The 24,934-nt window shown below is 36.6% G+C and overlaps 1 protein-coding gene and 1 non-coding gene across 7 annotated transcripts in view; one reads left to right on the forward strand and one right to left on the reverse strand.

Annotated features, from left to right (window-relative positions):
• Positions 1–13,322, forward strand: part of SUCO (SUN domain containing ossification factor) — a 79,749-nt gene extending 66,427 nt beyond the window's left edge. For 5 of the 6 annotated variants that reach the window (XM_063627294.1, XM_063627295.1, XM_063627296.1 and 2 more), the window contains 5 exons: positions 1,470–1,574; positions 3,453–3,607; positions 4,081–4,172; positions 10,235–10,290; positions 11,311–13,322. In XM_063627294.1, coding sequence (XP_063483364.1) covers positions 1,470–1,574; positions 3,453–3,607; positions 4,081–4,172; positions 10,235–10,290; positions 11,311–11,754 — 852 coding nt within the window. In that variant the 3' untranslated portion in view covers positions 11,755–13,322. Of the gene's footprint in view, positions 1–1,469; positions 1,575–3,452; positions 3,608–4,080; positions 4,173–4,445; positions 4,537–10,234; positions 10,291–11,310 lie in introns of those variants that run through there. The other variant, XR_010117631.1, reaches the window with a different exon arrangement.
• Positions 13,323–14,901: 1,579 nt separating this feature from the next.
• LOC134734989 (U6 spliceosomal RNA) lies at positions 14,902–15,008 on the reverse strand. Its single transcript, XR_010117854.1, has one exon. It is a non-coding gene; the product is annotated as a U6 spliceosomal RNA (small nuclear RNA).
• Positions 15,009–24,934: the final 9,926 nt, after the last annotated feature.

Consider the following 24,934-nt stretch of genomic DNA (forward strand, 5'->3'; position numbering starts at 1 on the left):
ACGAATGCCCCTTCCTCTGTATTTTCACTTTGCTGATATGTAACATCTATGTCTTGTATCTCAAAGACTTATGTAAGTACTTTTCAACAATGTTGTATATTAATAGTATTGGAAGTTAATCCTGATTAGAAGTGTTAATTAACTTACTAACTTTAATAGTTTGTCCTTTAAATGTTTATAACTGTCTTGAATTTATCAGAGTCAAACGTAAGTCAGGATTCAAAAGAAACAATTTAAAACGTCACATTTAGCATTTTGGAAAGATGAAGTAGGATAGAAAGTACCATAGTGGATCACAGTAAGGGAAGTAAGTGAAATATTTTGTTACAGTTTTATACACCACCCCCCCCCACACACACACACAGGTACACAGCATTTTTAAAGAGTTTTTTGAATGAAAATATGAAAAACTTAGGTCTAGAATAATAAATAGTTATGTAGATGTTTCATATAGGGTCCTAAAAGAATTTTAGATTTCCTTGACTGCCCTCGTTTCCTCCTCCCTAACTTTATTAAAAGTTCAAATTTTCGACCATCCTGGCTAACATGGTGAAACTCCGTCTCTACTAAAAATACAAATAATTAGCCGGGCATAGTGGCAGGCACCTGTAGTCCCAGCTACGCGGGAGGCTGAGGCAGGAGAATGGCATGAACCCAGGAGGCGGAGCTTGCAGTGAGCTGAGATTTTGCCACTGCACTCCAGCCTGGGTGACAGAGCGAGACTCCATCTCAAAAAAAAAAAAAAAAGTTCAATTTTTCAGTTAAAGTCTCCCTAATACAGGGTCGTAACTATGATTGTGATGTAGAATTCCCTAAAGTATGCATACAAACTATATTATAAATAAGACATCTTTTTTGATTATAAAAGTTTCTAAAATTCAGTGCTACTTAAAATAAATGGAAAGATAGGCATTTTTGATGCATTTCTTTCATTGGTGATATTTTAGCATTGGTTGGATGAACAATTATGGATATTTCACTATGTACTATCCTAAGTTCCAACATAATATGCTATGAAGGAAATTTTTAAAACTTGGTTTTGAGCCTACTTTATAACCAAAAACATTCTTCAGAAAATTTTCAATTTGTCTTTGTGCCAACTGCTTTGCTTTAAAAACACTGACTTTTTAAATACTTCTGGTTATATGCTAGTTTTTATATATGGAACACATGTTAATTTGAAAAGTAATTTTGTCAAATTCTGTTATACACTATTTCACATTGTAGCAGTGAGTGGCAAAAATAAATAAATAATAATTCTTGTTGGGGAGGGTTAGACACAGTCCCAAATACTTCAAGTGTTTTGCTTATTTCTAAAATTTCTGTTCAAAGTTTACTTACTCATTGAGATTCCTATTAATACATTTGTTTTGGAATAACTTAATGGTTTTTTTTAGATTATTTGACTTCAATTTATAACGTTAATAGTTTGTAGTTAATATTAAAAAAAATAAATTCCTTTATCATAGGATCAGCGGCAAACTGAAGCCATCCAGTTGCTACAGGCACAGCTGACCAACATGACACAGCTTGTTTCAAATTTATCAGCAACAGTAGCAGAATTGAAACGGGAGGTAATTGTTATTGCTGGTATTGTGAGACCCAGTGCATGTATAGAGGTTGTCATAAAGCCAGGCTTGTTAACGTGAACATGGTACCTAAAACTTTGACCAAACAAAATTGTCATTTGTAGTGAACTTTTTCAAAAACCAGAGTATGGCATTTTTAAGTTTTGAAAATATATTATCATAGTCTTTTGTAAAATATGGCTTTCATAATTTAGGCCATACCTATAATATAGGCATAAAACTTCTAGCAGGCCTTTTGTAAACATTGATAGTAGCAACACATACTTCATTTTCAATTCAAAAAGGCTTATAAAGTTCCTTAACAAAGCAAAAATTTAATTGATTTAAAAACTTTTTATTGAGCATCTAGTGTATGCGAAGTGTGAGCTGTACACTCCTAGGTTGTGGCATATGGTAGTTAATAGTCCCTGGCCTCACAGGGTTTACGACGTGGGGGAGGGATAGAATACATTTAGTAAATAAATAAATAGATGATAATTTCTCCTAGTGATACGTACTATGAAGAAAATTAAATGTGTGTGTGTGCGTAGGGTGGTGGCAGTAAGGGATGCTTCTTTGGTCAGAGTGATCTTGGAAGGCTTATCTGAGGAGGTGGTGTTACAACTAAGTACTCAAGAGCAGTTAGCAGCCACACATTGCCTGGAATGATAACAAATCTGTTTCTAGCAGAACTAGGGCAAAGGACTGGAGAGTAGAAACAGTGTAATGTGTTTGAGAGCAGAAAGCAAGCTGGTATGGCTGGAGCAGAGTGAGTGAGAAAAGTGAAGCTGAGAAATGGGTTCAAGATATTGGCAGAGGCCTGGTCATGTAGGACTTCATAGACAATTTAGAGTTTGAATTTTATTTGAATCATTTTATCATTGGAAAGTATTAAGAAGTGATATGGTCATGTCATTAATGCTTAGCACTTTGAGAAACTCTCCGTTTGTTGCTCTGTGGAGAATTGCCTGTTGGGGAACAGCAGGAGCAGAAGCAGACAGGAAACCAATTAAGACGTAATTGCAGGCCAGGCATGATGGCTTTTGCCTGTAATCCCAGCGCTTTGGGAGGCCCGGGCGGTCAGATCACTCGAGGTCAGGAGGTGGAGACCAGCCTCACCAACATGATGAAACGCCATCTCTTCTAAAAATACAAGAAAATTAGCCGGTGTGGTGGCATGTGCCCGTAATCCCAGCAACTTGGGAGGCCAAGGCAGGAGAATTACTTGAACCTAGGAGGTGGAAGTTGCAGTAGGCCAAGGTCACACCACTGCATTCCAGCCTGGGCAACAGAGCAAGGCTCTGTCTCAAAAAAAAAAAAAAAAAAAAGAAAAAGTAATTTCAGTAGCCTGGATGAGGTGGTGTTGACTTAGAGTAGGATTTTAAGAGTGGAGAATAGTGTAAACTTATGGAATTCAGAATATTTGTAAGTTGTAGAAAGATAAGCCTTGAGAAATTAAGGTTGATCTCTAAGTTTTGGGCTTACATAACTGGGTGGTTGATAGTTCATTTTATAAGATGGGAAAGACTGGGTAAAAGCACAATTATTTTTTCTCTCTGAGGAGGAGATAGTGTAAATGGAAAGACAAACCAAGTGTCACAAAATGTTAACAATTGGTGAGATAGATCAAGGTGTAAATATATTTGTTGTTTTATTTCTAAAACTTTTCCATAGGTTTCACTCCTTAGAAAGAATTGGAATGCTGCAAAGAATTTTTTTTTTTTAATGTCATGGTTTATTTTCAAAGAGCATGCCCTGCATTTCTGGTCTTTGAAGCACATTAAAAAAATACTTAAAATGATTGGTCCTTTGAATTTTAGATACCCTTATATTTTTCCTAATATGATTTCCTGTGATTATTATTTAACCCTCTTCTCATCTCAGGTTTCAGATCGACAAAGCTATCTTGTCATATCTTTGGTTCTTTGTGTTGTCTTGGGACTGATGCTTTGTATGCAGCGTTGTCGAAATACTTCTCAATTTGATGGAGATTATATTTCAGAACTTCCTAAGAGTAATCAGTATCCAAGCCCTAAAAGGTAATGTCAGCATTATATTTCACAATTTTATTTTTTTACTATGCTTTATATATTTTTGAGAAATTTTAAGCAAATAAAGGGAGACTGAGGTAATTTCTTTCCCTATATGATTATCTTGAAACCAAAACATTAAAAACATCATTTGATAGTAAGATGGTCCTATGCCTAACCTGATTCGGTAGACTATAATAGAGAAAACACTAATAGTAAGTGCATGAAACCCCTGAAATATTTGGTTGAGAAAGATGCTTAAATGTAGAATTCAAAGGAAGAAGAGAATACATATTTTAATACAGTACCTTGTAGACAAAGATCTCTAAATTTTTTTTTCACCTGTATTAGCAATAACTGGAGTGTTAGAATTAGTCCCATGTGGTATGTACAGCTCTCAACCTCTGTGTAGCCTCAACAAAAGAGTAAATTATATGTACTTTACTCATTGTAACCAATATGTATTTTTCTTAATGTGTTAGGTGTTTCTCTTCCTATGATGATATGAATTTGAAAAGAAGAACTTCATTCCCACTCATGAGATCCAAGTCTCTACAGTTAACTGGCAAAGAAGGTAGATTTTTGTGGATATATAATATGTATATATAAACATGGAACTAGCTTCTGGCATAAATATAATGTCAGTGTTGTGTTCATGACCATCTGCAACAAAAAATGGATGCAAGTAGCCTTTGTTTTTGTGCTGTGTCAAAGCCACTTTATCATTTTCACATTTTATATCTGTCTTTGTTCCTAAAAGCCCAGAGGGTAGGGAGGGGGGCTTAGTTTAATTAGCAGTTGGTAGCTTTGTTTGCACATGCTCCTGTTTAGAAGTATTTCTTTTTAGAAAGGGATGTTTGAGAAAGTTCAACAGATATGGAAAACCTGAATGTGCTCCCATAGCATCCTGTGCTTTTCTGCCTCCTCTTCTTACACAGGTAGGACCCCTTTTGTCTCTAGTTTAGGACTATGAGGCACTTTCTGAACAAAAATCTGGTCTCTTTTAGCCCCAGAACCTATAATTAGGTTCCATTGTCTAACACTAAATAAATACTTACATTTAAATGAATGGATGTGTACTGAGTGGATATATTCCTATTTCAGTATCTTGTAATTAATGCATATTAATAGAATTAGAAATTTGTTTTCATACTAATATTAAAATAACTAAATTAATTACATATTTTATTTAGGAGTGCTTTCTTAATAATCGTTGGTTGTAGGATTTAGTAACTGAGTAGCATGTTTCAATTGATTAAAGTATTCAAGTAATCATTCCTGGGCTTCACTGGTTTATTATTATCACAAAACTTTACAGACTTAACCCATTACGTGTGTTTACTTAAAGCTAGTAAATCTCTTCTTCTTCCTTGCTTTTTTCTTTTTCTTTTGGTTGATATGTCTTTTTATACATGAAATTTTTAATTTAAGTATAATTATATGTAAAACATAATGAATTTTCACAAACTGAATACAGTAGCTGTGCAAATAACACCTATATGAAGAAGTAGAACATTAGCATCTCAAAAACTTCCTTGTGCTCTTTTAGTCACTGCCCATCCTTTCCCAGAGTAGCCAGTATTTTGATGTCTAACCATTGTGAGATTCACCATGCCATTGACTATAGTCATTTGTTTATTTTCGTTCCTTATAGTATTCCATTATATAGGTATACTGTACATTATTCATTTACATTTAGATTATTTTCATTTTGAGGTTGTTACATACTTTTGGTAAACACCTGTGCATTTCTGTTGGGTATACACTGGAAATGGGATTGGTGGATCATAGGGTATGTGTGTGTTCAGCTTTAGTAAATACTGTCATACAGTTTTCCACACTGTTATATGAATTTGCCCTTCTATCAGCTGCGTATGAGAGTTACAGTTACTCCATATTCTAAACATTCCTTATTTGAGGTATACCCATGGAATTAGGAAATACGTTAGATTTTTACTTCTCAGCATTTCTAGTCTTAAGTGAAGTCATGACTATCTTACTATTTCTCTTCTCTTTATCCAATTTTTTAGGTCCAAACAGAGTAGCTTTTTGCACCTGATAATAGAATTACTTCTGTTTTAAACAACAGTGTCATCTTGGTGTATCTTTACCAGTAAAGAAAGTTGAGTAGAGTAGTAGGAGATTGACTTTAGTCCTGATTCTACCAATAGTTAATTCATTTATTTCTTCTATTGTTTGATAAGTTCTCTTGTTATGGCATTTATCATAGTATGCTTTGATTTTACCTATTTATACTTGCCTTATTTTCACTTCTAAGCTCTGTGGGAGAGACCATGTCTTTTTCTTATTGTGATAAAAAGCACATAAAATTTATCATTTTAACAGTTTTTAAGTGCACAGTTCATTAGTAGTAAGTATATTTACATTGTTGTGAAACAGATCTTCCGAATGTTTTCGTCTTGCAAACCTGAAGTCTGTATCCATTAACCAATTCCGCTTTTCTCCCTCCCTCAGTCCCTGGCAACCACTATTCTATTTTCTGTTTCTGTGAATTCATCTACTTCAGATACCCCATATAAGTGGACTCATACACTATTTTTCTTTCTGTGATTGGCTTATTTCACTCAACATAATGTCCTCAAAGTTCATCTGTATTATAGCATGTGACAGAATTTTATTCCTATTAAAGGGTGAATAATATTCCATCCATTGTATTTATATACCTCATTTCCTTTATCTATTCATCTGTAAGTGGACATTTGGATTGCTTCCCCTCTTGGCTGTTGTGTGAGTAGTGCTGTTCAGGGGTATACAAATATCTCTTTGCTCATTTTTTAGTTGGATTGTTTGATTTTTTTTGTTTTTAAGTTCAGGGAATTCTTTATAACCTCCATTCTAGATTATAACCCCCATTAGATAATATGATTTACAAATATTTTCTTTCATCCTTTAGGTTGCTTTTTCACCATTTTGATTGTGTCCTTGGATGTACAGTTTTTAAGTTCAACGAAGTCCCATTTGTCTATTGCGTTTTTGTTGCCTGTACTTTTGGGTCATATCCAAGAAATCATTGTCAAGTTCAAGGTCATGAAGCTTTTCCCCTGTTTTCTTCCAAGACTTTCATAGATTTATGTCTTTAATCTATTTTGTGTTAATTTTTGTGTATAGTATAAGATAAGGGTCCAGTTTCATTCTTTTGAATGTGAATATTCAGTTTTTCCAGCACCATTTGTTGAAGAGACTGTCCTTTTCCCATTGAGTGGTCTTGGCACCCTTCTTAAAAATGAGTTGACCATGTACATGAGGGCTTATCTCTGTGTTCTTTATTTTGTGCCATTGGTGTATTTGTCTGTGTTTATGCCAGTACTCTACCACTTTGATTACTATACCTTTGTAATGTGTTTTGAAATCTGGAAGTGTTTGTTATCTAACTTCATTCTTTTTAAAATTATTTTCCTTATTTGAGGTCCCTTGAGATTTTATGTGAATTTTAGGGTGAGCTTTCTATATAAGCAATGTCGTTTTACTAGTTCACTTGCAGATTATTTTGGATTTTCAATGAATACAGGTACATATACTGAGAACAAAGACAGTTTTGTTTTTTCCTTTGCAGTCCTTAGAGCTTTTATTTCCTTTGCTTTCTTAACTGTGTTAGCTTGCGTTTTCAGCAATGTTAAATAAAAGTGATTGGCAGGCATCTTTGCCTTGTTCCACAGGGAAAGCTTACAGTGTTTTACTGCTAAGATTATATTTGTCATAGATGTTATGTGGATTTTTTATTATGTATTTTGTCATTATGTGTTACCTATTGTCATAGGTATTTTATAGATTTTTTATATTATATTTCCATTTTTAATGTTATAAACATGAATTATATTTGATTTTCTAATGTTAAACTTATATTGCATTTTTAATACCAGTTGGTCATGATATATGTGTGTGAATTTTGTATTGTATATATTATTTCTACATAAGTTTGTTAGATAATTATTTAAGAATTTTGCATCTATATGAATAAGATTGGCATGTAATATTTTCTCATGTTGGATTTTGGTATGTAAGGGTTATAAAAATTAGATAGGCGTATCCCTTTTTATTTTTTCTTTTTTTTCCCCTTCCATGCTTTCATTAAGATTTTTTATTGGGGAGGAAGTAAATATTCCCTTTTACTGCCATTATGTTGGAAGTTGTGTACTGGTTCTGTTCTAGTTACCCTAGAGGTCACAAGTATTAATGTTTGCCAAAGTCTTAAGTTCATCAATACTTGTATCTTCTCCTGAACAATACATAGATCTTAAAACTCTTATTTGTCCCAAGCCTTATTTATGTTATTGTTCTTGTATATTTTAATTCTATTCTTTCTGCTTAATTTTAACTCAACAAGGTATTTCTTTTTACACTTAAATGTTCATTTAAATTTACCCCACATTTACTAATTTTTTTATTCTTCAGAGCTTTCATTTGTCATTAGTTAAAACTGAAATATTCTCCTCTTCTTTTTCGTTATCATTTTGAGATTCGTGAGGCTCTTTGGAGCTCTGGATTTGTAGATTTCTTTTATTGATATTGAGAAATTCTCAACCATTATTTTTTCCTCTCAGATATTCCCTGTGCCCCAGTCTCTTTTAGATTCTCATATTTAATTAAACGTATTACTTCTCCGTATATCTTCCCTGTCTTGTAAACATTCCACCTTTTTGACTTTTTATGCTGTATTTTGGATGATATCTTCTGATGTGCTTCCAGGCCAGCAGTCTTACTGTTACTAAATTTATTCATTGGGTTTTCAATTTCAGTTATTTTTTCCATTTCCAGGAGTTCTTTTTGTATTTTTTAATAATCCAGGTCTGTATTTTCCTTGTTATATGCTTCCTGCAGATATTTTCAAGCTTATTTTCTAGACATATTAAGCATAATTGTCTTTATAGTTTGTGCTTGATAAATCTAATATCTTAACTTTTGGAGAGTCTGTTCATTGTCTTTGTAAGCTCTTACTCAGGGTGTGTTGTGTCTTTGTGTGCTACTTTTTCTCTTTGCAAAGTTATTTGTAGGGATAATTTGAGGCCTAGAATATAGGTTCTTATTTGAGAGGGAATTTGTATGTGTGTTACATTTGTGTAATACCTTACATTCATGACTTGTGGTTTGTTGGGCCACCAGGTGATGATAATTTGGACTGCAAGTTCATGCATGGCTTCATTCTTTCCCTGAGGATATAGTCCTTTGGAGTCTCAGTTTACTGTACGCAGGGAGATGGTATCTTATTACACTAAACTTTGGGTGGGCCCTAGGACCTGATTTCTGATCCATTCCCTTATGATACCATCAGAACCAAAGTTCATATATTCTTGTGTTGGCAAATGTTTTCAGGGCAAAAATGACTTTTGTCTTCCACTTGACTGTCCAGGTTCCTACTTTTCTTTCAGTTTTAGCCTAGGGATTACTTTCTTGGCAGCTTTTCAATGCTTTTAGTGATTTTTTTTAAAAAAACAAACTATCATTACTTAGTTGCTTTCATTGTAGAGGTTGATCTGAATAACATAACCGTTTCTAGAAATAGACATCATTTTTAAAGAAAGTAAATTAAGATTAGTAATCTGATAGAAATGACTGTTTAGAGGGATGTTTTGATATTTTCATATATTTGATGACTTTCTCAATAAATCTCTGAAATATAATGTAAAAAATTATAATTGGTTGAATTGTAGTAATAAATTTCCCAAATGTGTAGAGCTTCTATAGTGAATTTGCTATGTGTAAGCTTTTGTCTCTGTCAGACCTTAAATTGTTTAGTGAATTGAATAGGACTAAAGTCTCATAGCCTGTCTTTTAAAAATGTGTGTCTATCGAGTTAATGGGTGCAGGAAATCAACGTGGCACATGGATACATATGTAACAAACCTGCACATTGTGCACATGTACCCTAAAACCTAAAGTATAATAATAAATTAAAAAAAAAATGTGTGTCTATTTTGTCAGTGTCAGGGTGGGGTAGGGATATATCTTGAATCTGCTTAGAGTAATGAAACCTTAGAAACTTTGGGCTAAAACTAATAAATCTAATTTACTCACTATGCCAGAAGTGTTCATTCGTTATTGCTTAGTGATATTTATTGCATGTTCAAGCTGTTTTTAGATTTGGATTTCATAGTTTTGATCATAGTAATAAACAGAGAAAAATATCTTGGATCTCTTTTTGTGTTTATTTCTCTAACTGGCTTCCAAACACGGTCACGACTACTTGTTGCACATTGTTAATCTACCTTTGTGACACAGTTTAGAGGCTAGTCTTTTAGGGAAATATTCAAATGATGTGCAGGTTTGGTGTTAGCTTACCCAGGAATGTTACTTTTCTTATCAGGTAAAAGAGTGAGACTGGGCCCAAAGAAAGATCCTTATTGTATTGGTTGATAACCAGCTACTAGTTAACAACTTAAGGAAGTATAGTTATTTGAAGATGACCAGTCAGGTATAGGAATTATATAATCTTCCACCTTGCCTCTTTTTGCTTACTAATTTAAAATACATAAATATATAGTTAACCTGATACAAATTCATTGGTTCTATTACTAGAGGATAATAAGGAATGATTTTTCTTATTTCAGTGTTTAATTATAGCAAATCCACCAAATCCACTTTACATTTTACATCTGCTTTTTTTTTTTTTACTTACAGTAGACCCAAATGATTTGTACATTGTAGAACCCCTCAAGTTTTCTCCAGAAAAGAAGGTAATTGTTTATTTCTTTTTAAGTTTATTGCTATGTTTTGTGATAATAAATGAAGAAAAGAGGTTGAAAGGTTTAAGGTAATTACCTTTAAGCAGTCCTTAACGGAATGTTTATTTTCCATCATGATAATGTTGTAAATAAATATTAACAGAGGTCAGCAAGCTGTGACCCACAGGCCATATGGGCCATAAGCAGATAGGTTTTCTCATTTTTAAAGAGTAATGAAACAGAACAGCATGCAAGAGAGAAAATGTGTGACCTGCAAAGCCTAAAATATTTACTGTCTGACCCTTCACAAAAAGCATTTGTTGATCCTTGGATGATTGTCATTATTTATTACCGAATGCATGCCAAGCACAGAGCATGCACCATTCCTCTAATCCTCACCACAACCTGAAGATGATGTTATCCTCATTTTTTTTTTTTTTTAATGAAAAAACAGCAACTCAGAATGTACTTAGGATTTTTTGGCTTCAAAGTCTTTGCTTTTTCATTTTGCCTTTCAAATTAAGTTATACTAATCTTAGTTAGTAGTAATTTCGTCTAGGTGAAAGAACTTGGGCTTTGTAGGCAAATAGCCTAAGATTCATTCTCAGCCTGGCTGCTTACTACATTGTAACCTGGGCAAAGAACCAAACATCTGAACCTTGCTTTTCTCATTTAAGAATCAAGGATAAAATACCGACCTTTCAGGGTTAATAGCTGCCATAATACATGAAAGCAACCTGTATGCTATCTGGCAGTTAGTAGGTATTCAGATATTAGTATCACTCCCTAAACCTATATTCATAGGTAGCAGGTAAGCAATTTAAAGAGTTTTGATTCAGTAGTATTTACAAAATGGGAAGGTGATGGTAGTATCTATATAGAACATAACAATGTATGTGTTCTGTGCTGTTTATAATACTGTTTTACTTTTCACCAGGAGGTGGCACTTCTCTATTAGCTCAGCTCTCTAGGTGTTTGATAAGGTTACTATGGGAAGTATCATTACTAACTTTTCTTTTACTTGTGTTGTAGAAGAAGCGCTGCAAGTACAAAATTGAAAAAATTGAGACCATAAAGCCTGCAGAACCATTGCACCCCATAGCCAATGGAGACATAAAAGGAAGAAAGCCCTTTACGAACCAGAGAGATTTTTCTAATATGGGAGAAGTTTATCACTCTTCTTATAAAGGTCCTCCATCTGAAGGAAGCTCAGAAACTTCATCACAGTCAGAAGAGTCCTATTTTTGTGGCATTTCAGCTTGCACAAGTCTGTGCAATGGACAGTCTCAAAAGACAAAAACTGAGAAGAGGGCTTTAAAACGAAGGCGATCTAAAGTCCAAGACCAAGGAAAATTGATAAAAACTCTAATACAGACTAAGTCGGGATCATTGCCGAGCCTGCATGACATAATCAAAGGAAACAAAGAGATCACCGTGGGAACATTTGGTGTTACAGCAGTCTCGGGACATATCTAAAATTAATTGAACTTTTCATACTGAAGACTTTTTTGTTGTTGTTCTTTGAAGAACAGTCTGGTATTTGAAGGGTTTGGGGGAGGGAGAAAATATTAATGGGAAAGGCATTCAGAAATTATAGTTTCTGCCTTTTTAAAAAGTAGATGGGATTGTGTCAATCTTGGTTAATGAGCTACAGTTTTACAAAGCTGATCACTTCCTATAAGGACAATGGTAGACATTTTATAAAGATGTTTTTTCACAAGATTAATTACTGGGACAAAAGTAATTTGGAAGCCCAGTTCCTTAGGTGGGATAGGAATGAAAGCCTAAACCTCTTCCTTTAGCTTTGTTCCTATTTCTTGCACCTTCCCATATTTATGTGCCTTTTGTCTATTTATAATGCCACTGGAAGAGGAGGGATAACTTTTTCTGTTATTTGATTTCTTTTATAACTTTGTTAGGTTTTTGAAGCTGCAAACACTACGATGCTTTGAGGGGGTCTGTGCCTGAAGCTCAGCAGTATGGGTCAGACAGTCTAAAGATCCTAAAGACTTGCCAACTGGATCTTTGTGTAACAAACTCACTGGAAATGAACACTTAATGGAATTTTTAAGTCTGTTCTGTTAGGTAGATGGTGATGCTCTTGTTATTTTCACTTATTCAGACTGGATTACTTCTTACTTAGTTACTAACTCAATGAGGAAAAAACCCTACAGGATCTTTTTTTGCAAACAACTGATATATGCAAACAAATTTTTGACAAATTCACCTTTTAAACACAACTATTTGTGAAGGTTTTCTTTAGCTTACATTTTAAACATACACAATAAACACTAATCCTCCAAACTTTCACTGTTTTTATTAGTATGAATATAAAATACAAAGGTTTGGCCAATTAGTACAAGTCTCATGATATAATCACTGCCTGCGTACATACGCACAGATCCAGTTACTGAGTTTGTCAAGCTTAATCTAATTGGTTAAGTCTAAAGGGATTATTATTCCTTGATGTTTGCTTTGTATTGGCTACAAATGTGTAGAGGTAATACATATGTGATGTCTATGTCTCTGTCTTTTTTTATCTTTAAAAAATAATTGGCAGCAACTGTATTTGAATAAAATGATTTCTTAGTGTGATTGTACAGTAATGAATGAAAGTGGAACATGTTTCTTTTTGAAAGGGAGAGAATTGACCATTTTGTGTTGTGATGTTTAAGTTATAACTTATTGAGCACTTTTAGTAGTAATAACTGTTTTTAAACCTGTCTAATACCTTTCTTGGGTATTGTTTGTAATGTGATTTATTTAAAGCCTTCTTTGTTTGTTTAAGTTGCTGCTTTAGGTTAACAGCGTGTTTTAGAAGATTTAAATTTCTTTCCTGTCTGCACAATTAGCTATTCAGAGCAAGAGGGCCTGATTTTATAGAAGCCCCTTGAAAAGAGGGTCCAGATGAGAGCAGAGATACAGTGAGAAATTATGTGATCTGTGTGTTATGGGAAGAGAATTTTCAATATGTTAACTACGGAGCTGTAGTGCCATTAGAAACTGTGAATTTCCAAATAAATCTGAACACTTGTCTTTATTAATTACTGGCTCTTCTGTCTTTTAAAAGAGAACTCAGAAATTAATCTTTGAGCAGAGATTTAAGTTTTTGCCACTTTTAAAGCTAAATATAGCAGCATTCCATTCAATTTGATCACATTTCAGCCAACTACAAAATGATGGTACTTTTACATAAACATTTTACTCCCTATACTATCAAAATTTCAGTTTTTCATATCTAAATACAGCATAACATTTTGCAACATGAGGTTTATTTTTTCCTCTCTCACATAACTACATGAGAAAAAAAAACTTAAGAAGGGAAAATAGATTTGTGCCTATTAAGCAAAAAATATATAGATATTTATCCAGTGGGATTTTTAGTGTTCCCTGATGATCAACCTCATTTTATTTCTTCTAATGTTAAGTAAAGCATTAAAACAGTATGAAATAAAAGGAAACTAGGGGATTGGTAAGGACAAGGATGCAAAGTAAAACAATTCTTTTAATTGAATTTTTAAAAACATTAAAGTTGTGGCTCACGCCTATAATCCTAACACTTTGGGAGGCCGAGGCAGGGGGATCATTTGAGGAGTTCGAGACCAGCCTGACCAACATGGTGAAAACCCGTCTCTAATAAAAATTTAAAAAAAAGTAGCCGGGCATGGTAGCACATGCCTGTAGTCCCAGCTACTCAGGAAGCTGAGGCAGGAGAATTGCTTGAACCTGGGAGGCAGAGGTTGCAGTGAGCTGAGATTGTACCACTGCACTCCAGCGTGGGTGACAGAGTGAGACTGTCTCAAAAAAAAAAGTTATGCATACATATAATTTGAGAAATTAGTTTTATAAGGCTTATAAAGAACAGAAAACAGTTCTCTATTCTGTACCATTTCACACACACACACACACACACACACACACACACACTACCAGTACCACCCACGTTTCTCCACCAAAGATTTCTTGCTTCCCAGCGGCAACCATTTTTGATTCTGTCTCCAGTTACTGTGCTTCCCTTACCTTGCTGCTTATTTTTCCATTTTTAGATGTGTCCTCAGTTTGGATATACAAACGTAGGCATGAACATGAGATAGATATAAGCTTATATTTGTTAATGTAATTGGATAAGTCTATTCAAAATCACACAACAGGACAACTTAGAAATACTGCTTTTCTTCAACTGATTGATTTAAAATTTTCAAATCTGTAGTTAAGTTGAACACCATGTACCTTTGCCCAGATTCACCAATTGCTAATCTTTTTAGTTTTCTTTATGTGTATGTGTTTCATATGTATATGTGTGTTATACGTATACATGTATGTATACAGATATGTATGTGTGTTATGTGTATATATATAAAGAAACACATTTTTTGGTGAGCCATTTGTAAGCAAGTTGGGACATTATGACCCTTTGCCCCTAAATACTGTAGCATATTTTTTCCTAAAGTAAGGACATTCACTTATGTGACCATAATACCTGTATAATATGTAAGAAAATTAATAATTCCATAATATCTAATACACAGTTTATAGTCAGATTTCTTCAGTTGCCCTCATTTGTTTATTTTGGTCCAGGGTCCATTCAAGGTTCATTTGGTTGTATTGTCTATTTAGTGTCTAAAAAAAATTGACTACTTCCTGACTTTAAATATTGTCCTTGTGCAAGGTCCATACTTACTTTCTCTGAATCACCCCAGTTTTAGTGGATGAGCTGCCCAAGTGAGCAGGAAGAGCTTTTTTTGAGTGATGTGTTGATGTTGTCACTGAAATTTTATCCCAATCCACGAATATTTATAATTAAAACATTCTTTAAAATATCCTGTTGGAGCAATAACCTCTGCATTACACTCCACTTAATCTATTACTTTAAAAACTAATCTTTCAGGCTGGGTGTGGTGGCTCACGCCTATAATCCCAGCATTTTGGGAGGCCGAGGCAAGTGGATCATTTGAGGTCAGGAGTTCGAGACCAGCTTTGCAAACATGGTGAAACCCCATCTGTACTAAAAATAGAAAAATTAGCCAAGTGTGGTGGTGCACACCTGTAATCCCAGCTACTTGGGAGGCTGAGGTGGGAGAATCCCTTGAACCCAGGAGGCGGAGGTTGCAGTGAGCTGAGATCGCACCACTGCACTCCAGCCTGGGCGACAAGAACAAAACTCCATCTCAAAAAAAAAAAAATCTTTCAAATATTTGCTTACAACTGAATTTATTACTGCTATTTTGAAGTCATATAGCCTGGGCTACCAAATCTGTGTCATATTTTTTGACAGATCACCAAATACTAAAACCCAAACAAATGCCTTATGTTATAACACTTGTAAAGACTTTTGAGCAAACATAAGTATTGATGATTTTTTAAAAAGTGAATAAAGAGCAAGTTTTAATCCCAGGATAGTTAAAAATAGCCAGCTCCCCAGGGAAATGGTATATTACACAGTTTAAGAGCAGGTGCTGACTGGGCACAGTGGCTCATACTTGTATTCCCAGCACGTTGGGAGGCCAAGATGGGAGGATCACTTGAGGCTGGGAGTTCAAGACTAGCCTAGACAACATATCAAGACCCCATCTCCACAAAAAGTTTTTAAAAAATAAGCTGGGCATGGCTGGGCGTGGTGGCTCATGCCTGTAATCCCAGCATTTGGGAGGCTGAGGTGGGTGGATCACAAGGTCAGGAGTTCAAGACCAGCCTGGCCAACATGGTGAAACTCCATCTCTACTAAAAAAAATACAAATATTAGCCAGGCATGGTGGCATGCACCTGTAATCCCAGCTACTTGGGAGGCTGAGGCAGGAGAATTGCTTGAAGCCGGGAAGTGGAGGTTGCAGTGAGCCAAGATCGTGCCACTGCACTCCAGCCTGGGCAACAGAGCAAGACTCTGTCTCTAAATAAATAAAAGCTGGGCATGGTGGGCAACAGAGTGAGACTCTGTAAGTAAATAAATAAATAAATAAATAAATAAATAAATAAATAAATAAGCAAGCAAGCTGAGCATGGTGGTCCATGCCTGTTGTCCTAGCTATTCAGGAGGCTGAAGCAGGAGGACCACTTGAGCCCAGGAGTTTGAGGTTGCAGTGAGCTGTGATTGTACCACTGCACTCCAGCCTAGGCAACAGAGTGAGACCCTGTCTCAAAAGCAAGTGCTTTAAAATCAGACTGCCTGTTTTCATATTTGATATCCGCCTCTTACTGGGTACGGCATTGGACAAATCACAGTCTCATTAAACCTGAGGTTTCTCACCTGTAAATGAAGATAAGAGCACCTATTTCAAAGGGTTGCCTTGAGGATCAAGAGTGCTAATAACTGTCATATACCTGGCATAGTACATCAGTTTTCAGATGCTCAGGGTTCTGATCCTTGGTTTCTGTACATCTATCAGCAGAGGTCAAGAAAGGAGCTCATTATGCTTGGTGTAAGACTTCCATCATCTCCAGCCTTTCTCCATCATCACCACCATTTGAAAGGTCAGTAGGGAGTTTTGAGTCCAGTATACTCTGAGAAAGACCACCCCTCAGTTTTGTCATCATGAGGGTCAGTAGGGCATCCCAGAGCTCTGCAGAGCTCCCGCAAAGATGTTGCCACCCCTTTCTACTGCCCAGTATAAAGTCTTGCCAACTCTGTGCCTCAAAACCATTAAGGTGAATTTCATGTCTTAGATTCTTGTTAATTTTATAACCACAAGAAGCCTCATATGACTTGTAACATTCTTTTTTCTGGATCCATATTCCATCCCCAACTCCTAAAACACTTCTGTGCCCTCTGGAACTCTAATCCAATCATTAGTAAAATTCCCTGGAATCTTTCATTTCTTTCAGCCTTCACTTTGCCTCTGTTCTATTTGAAACTACTTCCCTGAATCCTTCTCAGAAGGTCACTTTTTTTTCCTATACCCCTCACACCAATGGGCCTGAAGATAGGCTAGTTGTTGTCCTTAATCTTCAATGCCACTATAAGACCACTCTCCACTTTTGCTAAAATTTCTCTTTGAATCTTGTATCAACAAACTATACCACCTGCTGTCTCTCCTTGTTGCAAATGATCCCCTGTTTTCTCTCGCCCTTATCCTTTTGGTCACTTATTCCATTGCTGTTTCTGTTATAATTCTTGATGATTTCAATATCTATCTTACATTAGTTTTTCTAGTTTCTCAGTTCCTTGCTTTCTCTAATGATCTTGTTCTCCAGACTCTATTGGCCACTTACTCCCGTGATCAAATCCTAGTTTTTATCATTACCAAAATCCATAATTCTTTCTTAATATGAATTTTAAGCATCTGATTCTGACTACCACCTCCTGTTTTACTAGCTCATACCCCCTTCCCACCCTAACTCTTAACAATTCTTTCATCCCACCATATCCTACAATCCATTAGTCATACCACTGGGACAGCCAAGTATAAAGGGGTCCCTGGAGAAACTCTGACCAGCCTGTGCACTGGGAGAACAGGTTGGAGCTACAAAAGTTTGTGCCCTTTGCAGTAGAGAGGAGCTTGGCCTCTGTTGTTCGGGAGTGGAACCTGGCATTGAATCTGTGAGGCAGGAAACTGGCTAGCAGGACTCTTGCTTTGCTGAGAGTTCCTGTTTCCATTTATTTCCTATTCACCCAATAAATTCCATTTTTCTCAACCTTCAAATTGTCTATGAGCCTACTCTCTCATGGTCATGTGACAAGGACCTTGTTTTTAGCTGAACTAAGGAGAAAGTCCTACAACAGCATTGGCACCCAACATGGGGCTTAAGAAAGGGTGAGTGAGATGCAAACCAAGAAATCTCTTTCCTTCTCATTTCTAAGTGTTTTCATCTTTGGACTTCTGAGGGTAGGGGAAACCATGCCCTCACCCCCATTACTCCCAGGGTCAGGGGTCTTTCCATGGCCTTTTCCTTCCTTTTTTCTGGATGGACAGGTGAACAGTGGCTCCTCACTCCCCCTCCCTTCCCAGTTGGGGCTGGGGAATGCCACATCAACAGTATCTTCATCTTCCCCTGCTAAGGGGTTCAACTCCCATCTGACAGCAATGAAGTTTCTCCCTCCGGAAGAGGAACCCAGTTGCATAAGAATAAGAGGTTCTCCCCTAGGCATTTTTAAACTGTTTTTTTTTTCCTTCCTTCCTTTTCTCCACCAGGTCAAGAGTTGACTTTTAAGAAAGGTTTTTTTCCTCTTAGAAGACGTTTTTCTAAGCTAAGAATGATAAGGATCACTCTTTATATTCTCTGTAAAGTTTTAATTGTGAAAAAGGATTTGTGAGGCTGGTCTTAAGCTGTAGCCAACAGGTGTGCTTTGCATGTCTGTATGGTTCATAGAAAACTTTGCTTCAGGCCTCCATCTCATTTTACAACTTGGGGGCATGGCCTGTATCACTGCAGCAAGGCTTTGTTTAGCAATCCTGCCTTAGGGAATTAGTCCTTTCTGGTTTGATATCTGCATGTTTTTCTAGCCATGTCTCTTAAAGGACTCCACCTGGTGACTGTGTTTTCTTCTGCCTGTGTAGCTATATATGCATTGTGTGTGATGTCTAGAAAAGGAGCTCTAATTAATTGGCCTAAAGGAAGATAAGCACTTGGATCAAATATTTTTTAAAGGGAAGATAAAAGCTGTGATACCTTTCAGTTCATGTGACTTTAATATTTGAGAAATAAAAACAGCCTTAAAGATTACTGGTAAAAAGCAAATGTCATCAAAATATAAATAGGTGGACTAAATTATGCAGGTCAGATGCAAGCTTTGCTAAGTGTTTTCAGGTTATAAACTGCTTTTTGGTGGTGAGGCCTGGGGACATATGGAACTAACCATGCTCTTCATTATGCTGGAAGCAGTCAAACCTTGGCTGCACCTGGCACACAATTAAAACAACTTGCCAGGTTTTACATTAAAGTTAAAATTGCTAGGAGTTACCATTATAACATGTAATTGAAACTACTGAAAATAGATTCACATGCAAGGTATTTAAGAACAGTAAAATCTGTTTTTAATAAAAGATTACAAGAAGGCATGAAAATGTAAATTCTTGCCTAGGGTTAAAGAATTATTCTAAATTAGGATAAAGCTATGGGTTCAAAAAAGTGGTGGAAGGATTGTGGGAATTAATCTTGTGAAAGAGATTCTCTGTGTGAACATATTGACTAGGTTCAGGGGGGTATATTGTATAGTTTTTTAATTAAAGCACAACAGAGTATTCTTGGGGCACTGATTCACCCTTTGGCAAAATTTGTAAAGGGTTATAAACGGCTTTTGCTTCTTTAAAATTTCTGAGTCATCATTTTGGCAAAATAAACAATAATGGTCATCTAGAATTCTATTTCATAACATCAGGTGTTTTAAACTGCTAACATATTTAACAGGCTTCTTAAAATCAAACTTCAGTTTCAAAATTTTCTTTCCTGACACCTGGCTTTTTGGATGTATCAGAGGGCCTCTGGAGTGTTCAGAAAAGAGAGGTAAACAGGATTATTTTACATGTTTAAGTACATGGGATTGAAAAAAGGATGTTCAATCTTCTTCAGGTTATATTTTGGTGAATAATACTAGTATACGTTCCAAAACCGTATGAGATTCCTAAAATTCTAATGTCTAAGTATATGCTATCAATCATAATTAAGATTATGTTAAGTTATTGTAAACCATGGAGATAACCAAACTTCTTTGTCAATCATGTTTCTAACTGTAACTACCCTGGACATTTTGTTATTCATAGACAATTGTTGTCTTGTTCTAATCTTTTTCAAAAGACAGTTTATAATAAGCTATAGAACTATAGACAGGTGACCTCAAACACAGGTTTTTGATAACTTTGGAGACTGTGACATTGGAATAAATGAAAAATGTACAGGACTCATGAAGAGCTGAAATGTTCATGAATATCAAGCAAATCAATAACTAAATGGACTGAACTCAGGGAACTGAAGCAAATCTTTTTTACTTTGGCTTGAAATGTTGCTGATCTTTGTTTTGTTTTTCAGAGTTGAGGAAACTTACTTTGAACTATTTATGGCCATTAATAATTGAGTAAGGTATACTCCTGTGAACAAAATTTGGAGCATGTTTGTTTCTCTCTTCGTGGTTCTTCTAGAATTTGGAAACCATCTGTGAGTATTCTTAATTTATGGCAATATAGTTATTTGGATCAGTGCAATAAGAATCCATTTTTCTTTTGCAATAGGATGCAACTGGAGAAACTGGTTGTTTTACCAACACTTTGACTGGAAGGGTATGCTTCCCTTTAAGGAATCAAGCCTGACTTGCAGAGCTGATAACAGCCCCTTGGGGAAAAAACTGGTCTCATACACTCATCTACACAGTCTCTCTACAGGGTTCCTGACCTGTGGTCCATAAAGAATGTCACTTTCTAACAGGCCTAGGAGCTCCAAGTTTATCTTGGGACCTTAAGAGGAGAGGATCACCCAACTAACAGGTGTTTGGGGATACAAACCCCTGGCTGGGCTTGACTTTAAAAGGTCTTATCTGAGATTCCTTGCAGAATAGAGTTCCATCAAAGCCAATCCAAAAATCCTGTGTAGAAATAATTATTCTTGTTGCACTTTATGCAAGTAATCAGGCCAAGTATAAGATTAAAATCTATTGCAAATAACTCAGTCCTACTGTGATTTTTTTTTTAACAAAAATGAGGACTGGAGAGAGATAAATTATGTTTCAAAACTCATACATTTGTCATTAAATTATAAGCTCATTAGTTGTTTTTAGGTTTTCGCCTACATTTTAGACTAACCCTGCTTGCTCCTGTGAACCAACCAGCAATCTCCTGCTGCAGCTCAGAAAGAACAAAAGGGATGGGTAATGTAGAAGTCTGGATCAATATTCTAGTTTTGAGAAATTATCCTGCAAATGCTGCCAGGTATTGGGAATAAATAGGATGTCCATCACTCAGAGGTTTCCTTTTGGGAAAGTAAGACTAAGGGAGCTAACCAAAGCCAAGCACCATGCACCCAAATCTTAGCAAGCATAACTAGCTACCAGTCATCTGAATGTGTCACAAGACATCCTTTTCTCTTCCTTGTTGGAGGAAGACTCAGTTCCACAGTTTCACCTTAGCGTTCGGTTTATTGATAAGGAGTCCATGCACCACCCCCAACCCCACCAAGACACACAATTTTGTCCCAAAAAATTTTGTCAATTCTAAGCTTTGGATACCTAGGAAAGAAAACTGGATCTAAGGGATCCAGAGGCAGATGATAATGGAAATTAAAAGGCAGAGCACAGGTGAGCATGGCTGATTCCTGCTGATTAAGACAAGCCTCCTGTTTCACAGGTAAAGGTCATGCTAGTATCACTGGCAAAAATGAGGTCTAGGGAATGCCAAGGCTACTGACAGCAGGGGGGAAGAGACATAGGTAAGAGCAGATAATTTCTATTCTCTAGGCCCTCCCTGCTTCATGGGTATAAGCCATTTGGCACTCATCATGGCACCTGCCAAGGTCACTGGGACTTGGGCCTGCAAGGACAGAGAAAGAAAGAGGATGTTCTTCCTACTCTCCCTCACATACCTTGGGTATCTGCTGGGAAGAGAGAGGAACCAGGGATTATCAGGGGAACCAGCCCCCAATATTTCAACATAGGTTCTTTTCTATTTTCCGTAAGAGTTGGCTGGTCTGAGAAATGAAGAAAAAAGAGAAATTTTACAGCTGGGCCTCTGGGGGTGCCATCACATATTGGTAGGACCATGATGGCGACCCCAAGCTGCAAAACCAGAAAGTTTTTATTAGGGATTTCAAAAGGGGAGGGGTGTACGAATAGGGAGTGGGTCACAGAGATCACATGCTTCAAAGGGCAATAAAAGATCACAAGGCAAAAGAGCAGAGCAAGATCACAAAGCAAGGGTGAAATTAGAATTACTGATGAGGGTCCATGTCCCACTGGGCACGCATTGACTTGATAAACATCTTAACAGGAAACAGGGTTTGAGAGTAGACAACCTGTCTGACTAGAATTCACCAGGCTGGAATATCCCAATCCTAGTAAGCCTGAGGGCACTGCAGGAGACCAGGGCATATTTCATCTCTTATCTCAACTGCATAAGACAGACACTCCCAGAGTGGTCATTTATAGACCTACCCCTGGGAATGCATTCCTTCCCCAGGGTTATCAATTATTAATATTCCTTGCTGGGAAAAGAATTTAGTGATATTTCTCATACTCACACGTCCATCTATAGGCTCTCCGTGAGAAGAAAAATATGGCTCTATTCTGCCCAACCCTGCAGGCGGTCAGACCTTATGGTTATCTTTCCTTGTTCCCTGAAAAATCGTTGTTATTCTGTTCTTTTTCAGGGTGCACTGATTTCATATTGTTCAAACACACATGTTTTACAAACAATTTGTACAGTTAACTCAATAATCACAGGGTCCTGAGGTGACATACATCCTCAGCTTACGAAGATGATGGGATTAAGAGATTAAAGACAGGCATAAAAAATTATAAAGAGTATTGTTTGGGGAAGTGATAAATGTCCATGAAATCTTCACAATTTATGTTCAGAGACTGCAGTAAAGACAGGCATAAGAAATTATAAAAGTATTAATTTTGGGAACTGATAAGTGTCCAAGAAATCTTCACAATTTATGTTCTTCTGCCACAGCTTCAGCTGGTCCCTCTGTTTGGGGTCCCTGACTTCTCGCAACAAGGGATGCCTGCTCCCCTCTTTCTAGATGGGTAGCCATTCATCTTCAGTCTGTATCCCTTTCAAATGCACCCTGAATCTCCTTTGAAAAAAACACCTTCTTCTTTTTTCCTCCTCTGTCCTCTCTTCACTGATAGGTAATTGTGTCTCCATACTATGGGACACTCCCCTTGGATGCATCCTCCGAACTGGGAAAAGTTAATTTCCCAAACCTTAAACTGGTTGGCTTAGGATTGTGCTCAGGGGAAGGGAACCCAGGAGCCCAACATGCTGCCAAAATGGTAAAAGGCCTCAGGATTTTTGAGCTGTCCTTACCCCCAGCTTTTCTTATTTTAATACATGTTTTCTAATGACCTGGTTTGTCTCTTCTTGCCTTCAGGTCATCAAACTCCAAACAGTCATGCAACTGGAGCCTTGGATGATGGCCCCTTCTGCTGAGAACCCTTAGGTCTCTGAGGGAGTGCTGACTGTCATTTTCCCCAAAACAGTGCCCCCTGTCAGCAGGAAGCAGTTAGGATTGGTCTTTGTCCTTATCCTTATTCTAAAGACACTTGGATATGTTTCTTTAGAGAGAGGAATGAAACAGCCAAGTATAAAGGGGTCCCCAGAGAAACTCCAACCAGCTTGTGCACTGGGAGAATGAGGTGGAGCCACAGAAGTTCATGCCCTTTGCTGTAGGGAGGAGACGGGCTTCTCCTGTTCTGAGGTGGAACATGGGGTTGAATCTGTGAGGTGGGAAACGGGGTAGCAGGACTCTTGCTTTGCTGAGAGTCCATGTTTCCCTTTTTTTCCTTTTCACCCAATAAATTCCATTTTTCTCACCCTTCAATGTGTCTGCGAGCCTAATCTCTCATGGTCATGTGAAAAGGACCCCATTTTTAGCTGAACTAAGGAAAGTCCTACAACACCACTTTTGCACCCTCCCTCATTCCCTTGAAGTCCTTACTCTTCTTACCCAGCTTGAATTCTATGGTCAGTCCTTAAAACTGCTCTTTTTCATATATTTTCAACTACCTTGCTATCTCTTGTCTTGATATATTGCTGAGAAAAGCAAAATCTTGGTTAAATCCTGCTTTCTGCTGCTGCACACTTCTGTTCACAAAGCTCAAGTTGACCAGGGAGAATTGCCGTGACTCTTCTCACATCAATTCATGACAGTTATCTCAAGTAGGCCCTTACTGCAGCTGGCAATTTTACTACATTTTTCTAGTGCATTTATTGATTCTCCTGAACTATTTCAAACTTTCTCCTCAAAACACACACATCTCCCTGTTCCTACTGTCAGCTGATGACCTTCCTATTTCACTGAGAAAATGCAGAAGTAATTAAAGATCTTCTCACAAGCTCCCACCTACCAACTTCTGTTCATATTATCTGTCTTTGCTCCTGTAGCTGTCTCCTGGACGCCAATGCTCTATTTGTGAACTAGATTGTGTCAACAAAAAAGAGTCCAACTATGTAAAATATTTGAAGAAATTTTTTCTGAGCCAAATATGACTTACCTTGGCCGGTGACACAGCCCTCAGGAGGTCCTGAGAACATGTGCCCAAGGTGATTAGGGCACAGTCCAATTTTACATAATTTGGGGAGACATGAGACATCAAATACATCCAAGATATACATTAGTTTGGTTCAGAAAGGAAAGACTACTCAAAGCAGGAGCTTCCAGGCCACAGGTAAATTTTAAAATTTTCTGATTGACAATTGGTTGAGTTTGTCTAAGGACCTGAGATCAATAGAAAGGAAATGTTTGGGCTAAGATAAAGAATTGTGGAGAACAAAGTTTTATTGTGCAGAGGAAGATTTTAGTTAGCAGGCTTCAGAGATAATAGGTTGTAAAATGTTTTCTATTGAACCTAAAAGGTGCCTGACTTTTAGTTAATTATCTTCTGGATCTGGAAAAAAAGACTTTTTTTTTTAAAAAAAGCAAAAACAGATTCTCTACAGAATGTAGATTTTTCCCACAAGAGACAACTTTGCAGGGCAATTTCAAGATATGACAAGAAAATATAATTGGGGTT

Source organism: Symphalangus syndactylus, chromosome 12, assembly GCF_028878055.3.
Source record: "Symphalangus syndactylus isolate Jambi chromosome 12, NHGRI_mSymSyn1-v2.1_pri, whole genome shotgun sequence".
Lineage (NCBI taxonomy): Eukaryota > Metazoa > Chordata > Mammalia > Primates > Hylobatidae > Symphalangus > Symphalangus syndactylus.